This window comes from Rhinopithecus bieti, unplaced genomic scaffold, assembly GCF_001698545.2.
Source record: "Rhinopithecus bieti isolate Rb0 unplaced genomic scaffold, ASM169854v2 scaffold_19861, whole genome shotgun sequence".
Taxonomy (NCBI): domain Eukaryota; kingdom Metazoa; phylum Chordata; class Mammalia; order Primates; family Cercopithecidae; genus Rhinopithecus; species Rhinopithecus bieti.
Genome location: NW_016809659.1, coordinates 1,102,155 through 1,120,397, shown reverse-complemented (window position 1 = coordinate 1,120,397; position 18,243 = coordinate 1,102,155). Strand labels below are relative to the sequence as shown.

The 18,243-nt window shown below is 36.3% G+C and overlaps 1 protein-coding gene across 20 annotated transcripts in view; it reads right to left on the bottom strand.

The window, feature by feature from the left end:
- Positions 1–18,243, bottom strand: part of HDAC9 (histone deacetylase 9) — a 941,976-nt gene that overhangs the window by 381,172 nt on the left and 542,561 nt on the right. For 10 of the 20 annotated variants that reach the window (XM_017890061.1, XM_017890063.1, XM_017890070.1 and 7 more), the window contains one exon: positions 1,763–1,894. The exons of the other annotated variants lie outside the window; for them this stretch is intronic. In XM_017890061.1, the coding sequence (XP_017745550.1) occupies positions 1,763–1,894 (132 nt within the window). The remainder of the gene's footprint in view (positions 1–1,762; positions 1,895–18,243) is intronic. 20 annotated transcript variants of the gene reach the window in all.

Here is an 18,243-nt window from a genome sequence, read left to right as displayed (position 1 = left end):
GAGACAGAGTCTTGCTCTGTGGCCCAGGCTGGAGTGCAGTGGCCGGATCTCGGCTCACTGCAAGCTCCGCCTCCCGGGTTCACGCCATTCTCCTGCCTCAGCCTCCCAAGTAGCTGGGACTACAGGCGCCTGCCACCTCGCCCGGCTAGTTTTTTTGTATTTTTTTAGTAGAGATGGGGTTTCACTGTGTTAGCCAGGATGGTCTCGATCTCCTGACCTCGTGATCCGCCCATCTCGGCCTCCCAAAGTGCTGGGATTACAGGCTTGAGCCACCGTGCCCGGCCCAGTTTTTTCTTTTCTAGAAGTTTTTTTCTTAGAGGGGGCCTACTCTCTGCAGTTAGAAAAACCACCTATCTACATTTATATTAGACACCTGATAGGTTTATAATTCTTCACATTCAATAAAACAAATTCACTCCCCAACTGCCCATCCCCGTCAAAGATCTCTATTAGAAAAACCTAAGATTTTTATTTACTTACATACAATAGTATTTCCTGGGAAAAAAGTCTGTAACTCCAAACTTAGAATTCAATTTGTCTAAATTAGTGATTATATTTAATGTTGGAAAATACATATAAACTCTAGTAAAATAATTGTATTTATTATTCACTGATTTAATATTTCTTATCCCAAGGAAATATTTTCCATTGAAATCACTAACACTTTTCTTCAGATAAGCATATAAAGGTGTCCAGATTGTATGGGAGACTAAATATTTTTTCCCAAAATTGTCGACCAAACTTTTAAGTTGCATTAGAATACACGTTTCTACCTCCACTTCCACAGTCTTCCTCTATATTGCCTTCCTGTAGACACTGTCATGGCCAAAAGAGATATATAGAACATGAAGAATTTTTAAAAACTTACTAAAAATAAGATCTGATCTTGGAGAACTAATACTAACTGCCCATATTGTTATAAGCACAGTTTTCCTTGAGAATGGGAAAAAAAAAAGTGGTTGCAAATTACCACTTCTTTCTTCATACAACCAAAGGAAACAACTAGATACAGTGCATGGCTCTAAGTAGGTACTCAAAAAACAGTAGTAAGTAGTAGTATTTTGGCTAGCATTTTTGGTTCTTACAGCCTTAGGTCTTTCATTTCAAACCAGTTACAAGTGGAACTAGGGGTGTTGTAAGACCTCAGGTTGAATTTCCTAACCCCTCTACTAAAACAGGCAGCTAAAAAAATAACTTCCATTTGAGACCCGTGAAAATGACAGTTTCTTCCCCTTCATAAAAAGCAATATATCCCTCTCCTGCCATAAGTCCCACTTCACTAGTAAACACATAAAGTCATTTATGAGTTCTGTAAATTTGTTGAAAAGTCAAGGTTTTGCTGTTCCATGTAGTTTAATTTTCCCAGATGTATTTTGTACATTCATGTCTGAGTACAGGAGAAAGTGTTCTTCTTGGACCTCCCTCTGCTCATTTCTGATCAAATTTCATTAAAAATTATATTCTTCTGGTTGGCATTCCCAAAATGGCCTGCCTGTTTCTGAAAAGAATAAGGTGAGGTTTGGTGTTCCCTAGTTATGCCTTGATTGACACATAGTTCTGTTTTTTCATTCATTTCCTGTTTAACACAGTTGGTGAATGCATAGCAAGGTTTATTGAACTACTTGTGAGTTTTCAATATAATTTCCTTTCAAGAAATATTTCTCCTCAAAATAACTTTTAATATACAGCAGGTATATTTATTCTAAACTATTTTTTTCATTCCTACTCCCAGCATTCATATGTCTGCCCAATCCTCAATTACCTGTCACCTCAAACATTCGCTTCTTGAATGAAGTGACAACATTTCCATCCTTCCGCCTGAGTAAGGGGCTGCTTCTCCTCTCTGCCACTTTCTGTTTTAACCTGGACCGCACCTTCAAGTTGGGCTCAGAGGCTGGGGATTGAGACAAAAAAAATAGATAAAAATTAAAAAAATAGAGAGCCAATTGCTCTCTGTGTTAAAAAAAAAAAAAAAAAAAAGTCTCCCCGTTTTTTTTTTTTTTTTTTTCTTTTTTTTTTCTTGGGTCCATTCTCATTCTCAAATGAAAACTCAAGCACATAAATGAGGCATTGACTCTATATTAATGAAACAGGCAAATGTTGCAATTATTTTTATGAAATGTGTGAAAGTTTTTTCAACTTCTCTAAATATGAAAGTAAAAAGTTAACAAAAATATAAATTTTCTACTTATTTTATCTAGCAGATTTGGGATTGTTAATGGGACGTTTAATTAATAATTGTGTTTGGGTCACAGTAAGATTTATTATACTTCATTGTCAGGCCTTTTAATTCTCTCAAGGGTGAAACTTAATAACCACTAAAACAGTAACTTAATGTGATTTTAGAGACTCTGACCTGGCTTGCGGTAATAAGAAGACACCTCTGAAGCATATAATTTATGTCTAATTCTGACTCCTGGAGTATTTCTTTGTCAGTAGTTTCTAACCTAAAACCTTGGGAAAACATACTCTGTGTAATGACACCAAACCAACTAGAATCAATGCAAATAAGACATTCTATACATTCAGTATACTATCAGCTGGAAAGAAAAGGTGGCTAAGTCTTTGAATTGAAGGTTCTGAGTTAGGTTATATATTCCATAATACAAATGCACATTATTCACATGTATGTTACCATTTATTTTGTATTCTAAACAGTGAAGCTTATTATAGAGCTTCACTATTTTTAAAATACCACTTATTTTAAAATAATTATACCTTAGAAGAATGGAAACATTGGATTGCATTTCTGTGTGACAGAAGTGGATGATGATGATGGTGGTGGTAGTAGTGATGGTGGTGATGGTGGTGGTGATGATCATCATGAAAAGGATATTTCTGATGACAATTAACATTTATATAGTCTTTTCTATGTTCCAGTACTATTCTAAATGTTTTATCAATATCAACTTGTTTAACCATAAAAACATCTAGAAAGCCTATACCTATTTATAATTTGATTAGATCAATGAGGAAACCAAAACACAGAGAGAGGGTAAGTATCTTGCCCAAGGTTACAGAGGTAAAAAGGGATGAAGCCAGGCTCTGTACCCAAGAAGTCTGGCATAAGTCTATTCTAAATACTGAAAATGTTGCTCCTCCAGCTTCCCTTATGTATTATCATCATAAAAATTATAAAACAGTTTTTCCCAAACCACCACTAATCATCTAGAGGAGATACAATGTTATAATGTAGCTAGATTTTATCAGTGAAAATATTTTGAAGGAATTTATATTTTGCCAGACTGCAAGGGATATCAAAGGTAGAACTTACAATTCTTCTCCACTTTTTTTTGTTTTAGTCTGCAAATATCTATAGTTTTTGCTTTAAGCTTGGACGGAGAACTCTTGCATTATACGTTTTCTTGGAATTGGCTTGGTGAAATAGGAACTTGACAATGAAGTTCAGATACAAAAAAATAAAGCTAGCTACTTTTTTGTGTTGTAAACCTGATTTTATGCCTGAAAATACTGAAAACATAAAAAAATCAAAAGCCTGAAAATTCTGTAAAAGCAGGGTGTCAAAAGGTGGGGCAGAGATCAGGGGTGAACACAAGCTCAAAGTGATAGAGATCTGAAATGTATCACTTGCTGGGACTCCCACATGGAGGCAAACAAACCAACCAATTTGGGAAAGGATTAGGATTCTTGCCAGACCTTCCAGTAGTGGCAACACACTTCACCTTAGTGTAGGAATCTATCTCAGTTTCTAACTCCCAACTTACCCAGGAATAAAGTGAGATACTGCGACTGTATTAATGTACTTAGATATGTTTCCATGTACATATTTATTTTAAATTCTTTTAAAATATTGATCTTGCCTCCAAAAGTTATAGATAATAAATATATTTATCTAAAACCTAGAAAGGAAAAATAAAGAACCATGAATCCCTAGGTGCTAACTACATTGGTATCCTCTGTAGCCTTGCTAATAACCATAGGAAATCACAGATTCTCAAAACTTAGATGGAGATATGATTTTATAATGAAACCTGATGGAATAAATGGTGCAAATTGGCAGTCTGTAGGGAATAAATCAATTGATCACTTCAAAAGGCAGTGGGTGGACTAGAAAAGACCATGCATTTTCAGTGAGGGATGGGAATTCAGTCTGCATGGGACCACTTTCCCGTTATGAAATTTGCAGTGGGATTCTAGTGCTTTCTAAGCCTGATTCGTCACTTGTGAAACACAGCATAATGCCTTTCCAATTAGATACCTAAGAATAACTGTGAAGATCTGGGTGAATGTAGAAGGGAAGGGTTTATGAAACATATTATTGGTACTATTTCTGAAGGCTAGTTATACTGCTAAGAGGGGCTGATGCAGAACTGGGCCCCAAATCTCCTGAATCTCAATCTTGTACTCCTCTCTTTCCTAATATATTGCATCAGCAGCGGCTGAGTGTCTGCAATCAAGATAAAAATGTGCTGACAGATTGGAAAAATAGCATATGCCATTTAAACATTCTAAATGAAACCTAGAATTTTCCAAGCTTTTCAGAAAGAAATGATTTTTAAGGTCAGCAGATAGCTTTCTCTCCTGTTTGTATACTTGAGAATTGGCCAGATATTCAGCTTTCAGATTTCTTTCAATGGTCAACATACAAAAGTAAACACCAGAAGAGGAATGAGAACTGGGTTTTAGTCTTGTATCTACCACTTAATAAAATCAGTAACCTTGAATAATTCATAGTCTTGCTGAACATCAGTTCATTCACACAGACCAACTAAGATGATACCTTCATTGTGCCCGGAGTCAAATAGATGCCTGGATGATTACTTTATATCATTAAACCTCAATTTCTCATGTTAAATGGGGTGTTGGAGGGATTTTCTTCATTTTCCCCCCAACAGATTCAATTTTCCTTCCTTCTCTGAGCCCATGGCGGCTGAATACTGGGGTTGCAACACTCTAGTTCTTTGCTGGTTGGATTTCACTTGGGCTTAATCTACTGGCAGGATAGGCTGGTGGCCAAAGAATTAAGGAGGAGGGAGAGGCCAGGCTGTCCTACACTCTCCCTGTCACAATGCTGCATCATAGGCCACGGCTATGTCTCTTCCTGACTTCATCTCCCTCTGGAAGCCCCTATTCCATGGCTCCAGCTCTCTAGCACTCCAGGAACAATTTACTTCCCTCTCTTCTTTGTGGGAATGACCTCCCACTGTTGCTATTTTCTGGGTACCCCCACTTCCCTAGGCAGTTCATTTAACCTTACTCACTTCCTTGTTAAGTACTCCCTTCATAAAAGTCTATGACCCATACTGCAAAGATCTGTTCCCTGCCAGGATCCTGATTAATATAGTCCTACATATCATTTTTGTTTTTTTTTTGAGATGCAGTCTCGCTCTGTCGCCCAGGCTGGAGTGTAGTGGTGCGATCTTAGCTCACTGCAACCTCCGCCTCCTGGGTTCCAGTGATTCGCCTGCTTCAGTCTCCCAGGTAGCTGGGATTATGGGCATGGGCCACCATGCCTGTCTAATTTTGTATTTTTAGTAGAGACAGGGTTTCACCATGTTGGCCAGGATGGTCTTGAACTCCTGACCTCAGATGATCCGCTCGCCTCGGCCTCCCAAAGTGCTGGGATTATAGGTGTGAGCCACTGCACCCAGCCAGTCCTACATATCTTGCAGCTACCGTTGGATCAAATGAAATAATGTCTAGTAGAGAACAGGCCAGTGGTTCACAACCAGGGAAGATTTCTCCTCCAGGGGACATTTGGCAATATCTGGAGACATTTTTGGCTGTCAGTATGGAGAGCTGCTATAGGCATCTGGTATGGGTACAGGCCAGGGGTACTGCCAAACATCCTACAAAGCACAGGACAGCATCCCATGACAAAGTATTATCTTTACCCAAATGTTAATAGTGCCAAGTATGAGAAACCCTGGGACAGGCAATCAGTCAGTGGCAGCTGTTAATAATTCTACTGCTCTGGGATGATTAAAGAAAATAATATCTTTCAGAGATTCCCAAAGAAGCTGGAGAAGGGTAAGGGAAGAAAAGAAAAGAAAGATTATTAGAAATTGAGAGTACTGTATGTAGCTTGAATATATTAAATATTTCAATAAATTTTATACTTGGAATTTGATTTTAAAATGTTTCCAATAGCACTAATATTTCTAAAAATAATAATACTAGGCAACTTTTATCATTAGTTGATGGGGTTATGCAAAAAGGCATAACTCAGTTTTCGAAAGGATAACATTTTACGCATTGTGATTATCTGAGGACATAAGGTTTTGAAAATAAGGAACCTCTGACATACTGTAAAGCACAACATAGATTTATGTTCACAAAATATATAATATACAACTTCTCTAAAGAAAGCCCCTATTTAATGTTTCTAGCAAATCCTTCTGCCTATATTTCAGGTTTTGGGTCATGAGAGATATTAAAATCTCAGTAGTGAGGGTGAGAGATGAGATGATAGATAACTATCATTTAGTACTGGCAATGCTCTATAAAACTCACTCCTAACATTTCAGAAGCCCACACACCAAAGCTCAGCATGATATATACCCAAGCAGAAGAATTAATGGCCTAGTGTGCTGACTTGGTTTGCAGTTAGAGTTAATTCTATTTTTAATACTCTGGTCTCCCCAAAGGCTGAAGATTTCCATGCCAGTGACTTACTAATGGGATGCAAATCCTCAGAGCCCAGAAAAAGATCACTAGCTGGAGAGAGGTTCTGCTTGTATATGAATGTATTTCATGCCTAGTTGCACTAATTGCCTTTCCATTTTTACCCCACACCCATCATTCTCTACATCTCAATTAATCATAGAAACAGAAGGCAAGCTTTTTAGTGTGTGTGCTCGTCTGAATACATTTGTCTGCTGAGATGAAAACTTTGTATAAAAATTGACTATCATTACTTAAGTGAAAAGAATCAATAGTAAAATAAACCGAACAGACATAACACCTTTTTCTCTTCTCACCTAAAAGAAAAAATCCTCAATAAAAGGAAACAGAAAATATCTGAAGAATGCCTCATGAACTAAAGGTATTTCAAATCTTTATTCTCATACTAGTCTCCATGGTATACAATAAACAGGGTGGCAGGTATGAGAATAAAACATGGGAGAGGAATAGTAAACCTAGGTGGCAGATGCAAAGTTTAAAAAATTAGGATTCCAAGGTATAGTGAGTGACACTGTCCAGACTTGCCATTTTACTAAGAGGTTGATATGTGTCACTGTGTACATAAGTGTGGGGTGTGATTTTTGTACACACATGCATGCAGACAGGTATACAAACTATCTTGTGTAGAAGCACAAAGGACTCTGACACAAATAGACCAGACCTCTCATTCCAATGCTTTTTTTTTTTTCTTTTTTTATTTCCCCAAGATGGAGTCTTGCTCTGTCGCCCATGCTAGAGTACAATGGCCCGATCTTGGCTCACTGTAACCTCCGCCTCCTCCTAGGTTCAAGCAATTCTCCTGCTTCAGCTTCCCGAGTAGCTGGGATTACAGGGGGCATGCCACCATACCCGGCTAATTTTTGTTTTTTGTTTTTTTTGTTTTTTTTTTGTTTTTTTTTGAGACAGAGTCTCGCTCTGTTGCCCAGGCTGGACTGCAGTGGTGCAATCTCGGCTCACTGCAAGCTCCACTTCCTGGGTTCACGCCATTCTCCTGCCTCAGCCTCCCGAGTGGCTGGAATTACAGGCGTCCGCCACCATGCCTGGCTAATTTTTTTGTGTTTTTAGTGGAGACAGGGTTTCACCATATTGGCCAGGCTGGTCTGGAGCTCCTGACCTTGTAATACTCCCACTTTGGCCTCCCAAAGTGCTGGGATTACAGGCGTGAGCCACTGTGCCCGACCGCCAATGCTAACTATTTGATGTACTAACTGTAACCCCAGATGAGTGATTTCATCTCTGTGAATCATTTTATCATCTATAAAAGAATGGTAACAATGCCTACCATAAATACTGTTTCTTGGCTCACCTGGTTGTCTGTTATAAAAAAAAAGTTGTTCAATACATAGATGTTGAAAGAATGTTTCATGACGTGCACATATAAGATGAAGGAATTTATGTTAAAATTAAACAAAATAAAAAATAAGTAGGGAGAGAGATGGCTGCAATTGGTACACTCCTTTGTCTAGCGTAATGTTTGAAAACACCATAACAATAATAATAACCCTTTTCTGAACTTTCACTTAGTATACTTAAAATAACTTTTGGTTAATAATTGACTTCACATATTTTTCTCACTTTTTAATTTGCCTGCTTATACATTGTATTCTATTTAGTTCTAAGTCTTAACTCTATCATCACGTAAGAAGGACTACCTACTCTGTGCATTTTGCCTCTGTTCACTTTTTTTTTTTTCTTCAGAGACCAGGTCTCACTCCGTCACCCAGGCTGGAGTGCAGTGGCATGATTCCAGCTCACTGCAGCCCCAAATTCCTGAGCTCAAGAGATCCTCCTACCTCAGCTTCCTGGGTAGTTGGGATCACAGGCATGTGCCACCAAACCCGGCTAATTTTTGTATTTTTTTATAGAGGTTCTAACCAGCCACATTGTCCAAGCTGGTCTCCAATTCCTGGGCTCAAGTGCTCTGCTTGACTTGGCCTCCCAAAGTGCTGGGATTACAGATGTGAGTCACTGTACCCGGCCTCTGTTCACTCTTAATCCTAGGTTATGAATATTCTTTATGTCAATAATTTAGATTAAAAAATTTAAATACCACAGAGCATGGTATATAGAAGTTCTTCATTCTTATTGAAAATTATCATAAGGAAAAAAGGAAAAGTTTCCATTGTGTTAATATTATTTATATTAATATTTTAACATAATATTTCATATATTAAGATGATTATCATTAACCAAGATTGAATACTAGATTAATAAATGTTTCTTTAGGCCGGGTGTGGTGGCTCACACCTGTAATCCCAGCATTTTGGGAGGCTGAGGTGGGCAGATCATGAGGTCAGGAGTTTGAGACCAGCCTGGCCAACATGGTGAAAACCCATCTCTACTAAAGATACAAAAAATTAGCCAGGTGTGGTGGCACATCCCTGTAATACCAGCTACTTAGGAGGCTGAGGCAGGAGAATCGCTTGAACATGGGAGGCAGAGGTTGCAGTGAGCTGAGATCATTCCACTGCACTCCAGCCTGGGTGAAAGGGCGAGACTCTGTCTCTAAATAAATAAATCAATATTGTTTTAAATAAGGAATATTTGGGATATTCAACAATTCCATCTGTAGTAAACATTTAGCTCTGTAATCATAGGTGAAGGTCAAATCTTCACCACCAGCTTCAGATCCCTTTCTGGCATTGTCTATTCTTCCCTGCAGCACTGTATATGTCAACTTCACACAGTTTGTCCCTCCCGTAGGTTTCTCCTGCTATCTCCCCCTCTCAAGGATCCCTTAGGAGCTGCCATATTTAAATGTTTTGTTACTTGGAACCAAATACTTATAATCTATCACCTATTCATTCACTCTGTGTCCTTTATGAAGATTAGATTTCCTGGCACAGTTCCTGCCCAAGTCTCTCCTCTAACCCAGGCTGGCACTGTAGAAATCTAGAAACTGTTCAAATACGTAATCAGTACAACTGTGAAAGACACTTTGGGGACACAGTAGATCCTCCAGTCTAGTTAATCAGAATACACAGGTTACCCTAATTAAAAGTTTCATAATTATACAAAAGGTACCTATTTTCAAAAGTACTATTCAGCATAGTACAATAAATAATACAATGTATGCCTCTTTTGGCTGGGATAAAATTAACCTTTAATGTTATGAACTAGATTTTATATATTTCGACACCAAGGAGCAAAATTTCTAATGTAACTACTTCAAATTATAACCACTTAACAGTATGTAATTCATACATAAAGATTTCAAAAAATAATTTTGGGGGAATTTCTAGCTACACGTGTGGTAATATATGAATGCAATTTCCTAAAGACATTATAATACTATTTGTCTTTGAGAAATACTACTGCATCTATCCATTCTCTTATTGCACATTTTTGTCTATTTGTTAAGATAATTATTCTTTTTCAAAATCCACATTGGTAAATGTTACTCAATTTACAATATTATCTTTTGAAAAGTACTAATTTTATAATAAAATTTATTGCTTGCTTCTGATTATGTAAGTCATACATATTTGAGATTTTTAAGAATGGGAAAATCTGTATATACTCTGAAATGCTCCCTTTGTGTTTTATAGGCAAAATTATTTGAAAATGAGAATCATTATATTTATGATATCCTATTTGTTCATTTAATAATATATTATGAGTCTTTTCCCAGGTAATTATATATTCCTTAAAATTATTGCATTTATTATGTTTTTTGCTTAAAAATCTATTATGTTTTTCCCCAAGCAATTATATATTCTTTAAAAAATACATTATGAGGATACATTATATATTATATATCCACACATACATGTAAATACACAATATTTCATTTAATAAGACAATGTTGGACACTTGAGTGTACTACATTGCTGTGCTTTGAAAGACAGCACTGTTATGTACATCATTGTGTGCATTTTGTGGGAAGTTGTAGTTCCTTCTATCAATGTAAATAGAAATTCAATTCTTAGGTTTATCACAGATGGAAACAACAATGATTAACCTCTTTACATATAGAAACAAAACGGTCATACATAGGAAAGAGAACTACCAAGTCCTTGGAGGCATTGCTGAGTAGTATGGGAAGACAGTATCGGGGCCGTAAGTAACAGGAGCATGGTCTAGAAGGGGAAAAGTGGGCATTTTTCCTTTAGCATCTAAAGCTCATGACAGTGCACTCAGTTCCCTCTAAGAGCAGCACCATATGCTGAGACCTGTTTCCTCCTCCTCACCAATGTGCCTCAAGAGTGCCTGGCACTCAGCAGGCTCAGGTGAAACTCAGTAAAAGTTTACAGAGTGAATGAATGAATGCACAAATTTCTTATTTTTTTCCTGTTTGTTCCAGTATTTAAAAAAAAAAAAAAAAAAAAAAACAGTACCACTCAGTAGTAATATCAGATTTTAGAACTACCTTTAGTACTACTCACTATTGTTTTTGTAATACTAGGACAAACAGGAAAAAATAGCTTTCTAAAATTTTATGACATTTTAACAAATTATCATTTTAACACAAAATACTTTAATCAATGTGATTCAGTATAAAATAAGTTTTAATAGTAGCTTATAAAATTCTAATTATCTTCTAGTTAAAATTAAAACCTAGTATTTAATTAGTTCTATTGTTTAATTACATTCAATTAACAGCTATTGAATAATAATATTGAGAACCAAGGTTGCAAGTTTCATGCAGACTGGAAGCCTGTGTAGCCTTATTTCCATTGTTCAGGTACCTATACAGTGCCTACTACATGGAATAAACCCTTTAGCTATTTATTCAAACAAGGAATCAAGGAAAGGCAAAGGGGCATGTTAAGTGCTGAGGCAACTCCCCCAGAGAAAAGACAGAGCGTTTTTCTCCTAGGTACTCATGGTCTCAAGAATGAATAATATACTAACTGGGATCAGTGCCGTGTGATAGGTATAAACAGAGTGTTGTGGCTGAAAGGCAGAGATTGATTTGCTTTGAAAGAGGATCCTCCAGGGCTCAGTGAGATGTTGACAGGTAAAGGTGGGAGAAGTGCAGTTCTATGCAGAGGAAATAACCACGTCCAATGGCACAGTGCCCACAAATTCAAAGAATGGAGATTAAATATGCTGGTGAGGGAAGGAATACTACATAAAAAATAAAACTTCAAAGATAAATATCAAGCACATTTTAGCTAATCTCTGAGACACTCACAGAGGTTATTCAACATGTATCTTCAAATTCCCTCTCCCTTCCGGCTCCTTCTCAGAATGTAGACGTGCTCAAATATTTCCCATTCAAATAAAAATAAGCCCCCACAGACATAGATCTTATTAGCTACTTCCTGTGATTGCACTTTCATAGTCAAGTTAAATAACTAGCCTATACTTGCCACTACCATTTCCTAACCTCAAAACACTGCAATATGGCTCCAGCCCTCGATGCTTAGCAGAAATATAATGTAATCATTGATTTTGTGTCTATTTCCAGTACTTAGCAAGAACATAGGCTCAATGGGTCTCCATAAACAGTTACTGAATGAATAATACATGCCTGCATACATCCAAGCATGAAGGAAACTTACATTAAAAGGCTGAGTTTCAAATATTGTTGAGAAGAGAACTAGATGAACCTCAACTACCCTAATTTCTAAGAATTTCTTGATGCTGAACGTTATGGGAAGAGGTCTTATAGATCATATGTGGAATGCAGAAGGAATTTCTCTTTTCTGGCAAGCATCACAAATACTACATTTTGGAGTCAAGGAACTCCATATCTCATACAGGCCAGAATGCCTTCATATGCTAACTCCTTTATATGCTTTAATTTTTCAAATATATTTTATTTACCTGAGACAAATTTAAAAATCTATCTAGCATCATTTTGAATTATCATTTCAATAAATCGAACTAGATTATAAACATGTTTCAGTCTTCAATCCAGTTTCTAAAAAAATTTTCTTTTCTACCTGAATCCCAAAGCTTTATGATAAAGTATACTTCTGAATTAGTATTTCACAAGTAACATGCTACTTTGCAGAAAATCTCAATTCATAGAGTATATATTTTTTCTTAAAACAAGTCCTTTTCACTCTAAAATTTTGTATAATTATTCTGCTATGAATCTTTCTGTAATAAACTAATTCCAAAGTTTACATACATACACACACACATAGATATATAGATACACAAAATCCTGTACTAGATATATCTTTTATATACCATTTCAAATAGAAATGGCGTGAAAAGTAATTCTATTGTGGATATAAAACATTTTAACATCCCTCCTACCCAGATAGTTCATAAGACAGCTACATGTGTACACATAGATGTGTACTAACTGCACGAGAGAGTGGGGCCATTTTAGTAGGTGAGATCTATTTAGGGTGCAGCCCAGTGCTTGATAGGGACACACACGGAAACAGCATGGAATTATTCACAGAAAACATTATAGGTCAGGATTTCATGGTCCAGAAAAGTAATACCTATCCCCTGATAATATCCTGGGTGTCATCATAAACCTAAACTTTGTTGTACTTATTCGTTCTCTCAGCATGGACCTCATCTTGTTACCCTCCTAAGAGTCTGGAGTTGTTTTCCAGTCTTGACTCTACCACTGTAACATCTGAGTAAAGTATTATTTAATGTCTCTGCGCCTCGATTTTCTTGCCTGCAAATGTGGACAATCATAGCCATTCGTGACCTTAAAGAGTTCAGAAGTACTGAATGGAATACATTGACTACAATAAGTATAATAAATCACTGTTCAATTTGAAATGCCATACAATTGTCTTCTTCAAATATATTACTTTAGATTTTTTTTCTCTGATGTTTATCTGAAAATTTTTAGCCAATTCCCATAAAATTGCAAAATCATCCTCTAGCAGGTCATTTCATTCCACAAGAATTAAAATAAAATAATATTTAAAAGACTATAACAACGATTTGCTAACATGAAAAATTTTGTTTCCTTGTTTTCTTCTGATTTACCCAGTCATAGTCATCCAGAAGCAGTTAGTCTCTTACCTCCAAAATGTTATTGAAAAGTAAATTCTTAAAAATTATTTAGCAAAATAACTTCTAGAATTTTAAATACCTAAATAAATGCATATTAGTTCCTATTTTAGTGCATATATTGATTTACTCATATAAGAGAAATTTATTCTGTGACAATTATGAGCTCTCTGAAGATGGTGGGGATACAATAATAAATAGGCTATAGATATTGTCCTCAAAGATTCCTCAACTGAGTAGAACGTAATTTTGATACAGAGATATATGCACAGAGATATGCCTGGGCATATTTGGGCATATACATTTGGCATAGAATATGAAGTGACTATTTGGGGTGGCCTGGTGGTTAGGAACTTACCAGGTATAGCCTAACAGAGAGGAAATATATATCATCTGAGCATTCAAAGATGAGTATAAGCTATTTAAGAGCGCACTTTAAGAAAAGTAAGGAGCATTTGGAAAACCAGATGCGAATGGCTTGTGTGAATGGGAAATGGAAAGATTTGTTCATGGCATTTCAGTTTTTTCAGTACTGCTAGGGCAAAGGGGTATGAGGTCATGGAGTGGGGAAAGTTGAGAGAGGTCAGAGAGGGAATGAGGAGAGAGAGATCCTGCTTGCGATGGAGGAGCTTTAGCCTTGTACATAACAGAAGAGGCAGTAAATGGCTCTTTTAGAGGGTAGGAAGACTAGATTTAAACTTTTGAAATTCAAAGGATTGAGTGGACAGGAGTATGATAGAATCAGTGGTTAATAACTGGAATGGAGACTGAACAAAATAGGGAATGAACTATAACAGTAGGCATGATAAGAAAGGGAGGACTTAACAGCAAGCAATAACAGAAGTTAGTATCGGAAGAAATGAAGGAGAACTAGGAGCCTGGTGTGGTTCTGAGATTTCTGGACAGAACATGGTTCTATTTATTTCTTTAGGGAATCACATTGTCCAGCTTAATAAAGAGATGCATGTACATTTTTTAAGTGTCTAATTACTGTTAGTAATAATTGTTATCTCTCGCAATATAATTTCAAGTCTTTAGGTGCAACCTCTAAGTCTATTCAACTCTTCACAGCCCCTTAGATACATTCAGGTACCATGGATCAATAGCATCACTGACAAGGGGTCAGCACTAACTTCTGGCCAACAGGAGATTATCCTCTTCCCAGTTCAAATACCACCTTGCTTCTTGCTCTTTTCCTGTTTCAGAACCTTCCAAGTCACCTGGGCATCTGTTATTATTAATTTCACTTTGGAAGTTTTGATTTTATAACCTTTAGACAACCTTTATGGTTTTGGAAAGTTCTTGGTAATTCAATTCTACTCCAATAGCATTTATAACTTTACTGGACTTTATCATAAATTTTCCTTATAATATATATTTATAAGGAAACACTATTACCTATTTTGAATGGATATAAAAGGCAAATTTTCACCTCTAGATTCATTCAGGCCTCCCCGAAATCCTTTTCTAGACAGATCATGAGTTACACACCTTCTATGTAGTCAACTTTCTCTGGATGACTGTCTGGATAAAGGCATCTCAAACAAATTTCACATAAAATGGTAAAGAGGTAGTAAGTCAGAGTACACTGTAGAAAACATCATCTCAACAAAAACTCTAAGCAGTTGGGGTAGGCAGAATAATGCCCCACTCCAAAGATGTCCACGTTCTATTCCCCAGAATTTGTGAATATATCACATTAGGGGGTAAAGGGAAATTAAAGTTACAGATGGATTTAAGGTTGCCAATCAACTGATTTAAAGAAGATTAACTTGGATTATCCAAGGCGTCCTTAAAAAATAAGGAATAGAGAGGCAGAGGATTGTCAGTGCAATGCCATTTGGGAAGGGCTTGGTTGGTCCTAGTGGCCATGAGGATGGGAGAGCCCACAGCTAGAGCTTGCAGGCAGCCTCTGGAAGCCAGAAGAAACAAGGAACGGCATTCGCTCCCAGAGTCCCCAGACAGGAACATGCCAGGGTGATGCCTTGATTTAAGCCCAGCCAAAGCCATTTTGGACATCTGACCTCCAGCATTGTAAAAATAATAAATATAGATTGGTTTAGGCAACTAAGTTTGTGGTAATTTGTTATAACATCCACAGGAAAATAATACAGTAGTTGAATGAATTCCAAGATCGGTGCTATTTTGGAAGTCTGAATATTCTGAAATACTGGTTCTGACTAGATCAGATTTTACTGGGCTGTATTTTTAATGCATTATTTTTAGGTAATGTAGTAGGATATTAAAGAGTAGTATTAATGATATATGATCACATAGCAAAAAATGCCAGGACAACAATTTACTTAATACTTAGCACTTTGCCACACTTAATTTTCTAGGGTAAAGGTTTTATTAATGTATTTGTTTATTTGCAGAAGATCTAAAAGATAAAAAAGACAAAAGGTATAACTTATTTCTTTTAAATCTTTCTGTAAAAGTTCTATAGGGTATAAATATATAAAGGATTATTTAATTTAACCATAAAACACGAAGAATACATTAAATGGCCAAGATAAGCAATTTCCAAAACTTGAGTGGGAATATTTCCCTTTTTTTGTTGCTGTTGTCTTATAGATTCCATTTGAAATATTATTAAGCCAAATACTAACTCTGTGATAGGCCTATTTCTAAGAACAACTTCATTTTAGTTTAATGTAAGTAAAAGAGGAGGGGAACATGTTTAAACCTTTTAACTGCTTCAAAATAGTTAATCAAAATATTTTTTAATTTTATATATGACCTTTATAGTATGAGATACAATTCCAGTCTGTTACAACTTAATCAGCTGAATATAAAATGTAACCTTCCATCTGGTAAATCAATTTAACAGACATAATTGTGCCCTACCATAACTCAGTAAGACACTGAGGAAAACCATTGAAATGCTATTTCCTTTTCTTTAGAAGAGAATTATGTACAATTTCAGCATGCTTTGCATTTCTAAAAGTTAAAGTCAACAGGGAGGTATCATTCTCCTTTACTTGAGTTTCCCATGAGAAAATCAACAGCAAGTTTAAAGCTTGTGCTGTTATTCATGAAACACTCCATAATACTAACTTGGCTTTAACCAGAACATATTATTTGGCAGCTAAAACCTTTAATTAGAATTATGGTTTGAACAGATTTTCACTGAATTCAGATTCTGGAGGGGCTCAAAGAAGAACACTATTTTTCTAACCAGTTTATTCTATTTCAGATGGTTTAAATGTTGTACTTATGATGAGTAGAAAAAATGTTGTACTTAAGATGGGTTGAAAAAAAAGAGAATGTTGCTCTGATTCACATTTTGTTGGCTTTAATTATGATTCACCATTTCTTAACAAGTACTAAGCATCAGACAAGAAGAGAAGAAGAGAGACTCCATTCAACAAATATTTACCAAGCACTTACTCTGTGCAAGGTTTACACTAGGCATTATGGAAGAAAAAAAAATACATCTGAAAAGATGCTTCCTACTTTAAAAAGGAGAAAAAGTAGGTGGGGGAAAAGACATAATTTGGTGATAGAGTGGACAAAAGAATAGAGAAGACGACAGAGACAGAACTGAACCCAAAAGTCAAGCTTGCATGTTTGGGAGAGAGGCACTGGCAGAATTGAGAAACTCAGGAGTAGGAAGTCTTGAGTTGTGGAGGATTGGAAGGTCAACTTCCCAATCTGTTACATTTAAATAGTTGCAAGATATCTTGGAAATGCTAGCCTGAAGTCTATGGAAGGGTTGAAGTTTAGAGATGTGGAGTTAGATCCCAAATGTAAGAACTTAGAGGAAAAGAATGAAGGCAGTCCTGATCAACCTTTTCATTTTATAGATGAGAAAGCTGTGTTAAACCCTACCATCAGAAACGACTACTGGTTAGTATGAATAACAAGTAGGATCAAAGTCTTTAAGATGGTGACAATTCAAATAGAAAAGTTAAAACAACAGAAGGGACAATGCAGCTTTAGGAATCTCAGGTTTCACGAGCTTCATATTTAAAGGATATGGTGGTGAAAATAGAGAGGTAAAGCAGATGAATGAAAGGGCAGCCCATGAGGTTAAAATTTTAAGGAGCATGGGTTGGACAATGGGGTCAAAGTCACAGAGAAAAAGGAAGCCTGAGAAAAATGTACTGATTTCAGGATTTGGGAGTCCCTGGTATTGTTTCAGAACACTGATTTAGAAGAGACCAAAAGCTGAATCAGATGATACACATTTCTATAACATCATAACCTAGCATAATAACTACTTTAGAATAAATGCTCAATAAAAGTTATTCTAAATTCAATCATATAGGTAATGATAAAATAGGCTCACAGTTTGGCAACAAAAGGAGAAAGAAAAAAAATTATAGCCACAACACATAGTAGTAAATTTCAAAGAATTTTCGTTTCTTTCTAATTCATTGTTTAGGAGAGGGATAGATTTTGAGTGTAAGCATTATAAAAATTCAGAAGATGCTTACATTAGGGGTAGTTGAGAAAAATCTCTTAAAATCAGACTCTGAGCTCCTTGAAAGCAAAAATGTCCCTTAATCTACTCTATGTGCTCAGAGTGACCACAACTTCCAGCCCGGTGTTAAGTGCTGAGTAAAAATTTGCCCTCCTCCTTTTCCTTCTCTCCTGTCTCATTTCCCAGAATTAAAAGGGACAACTTTGAAAACAACCTCCTTCTTTGGAACAGCTTGA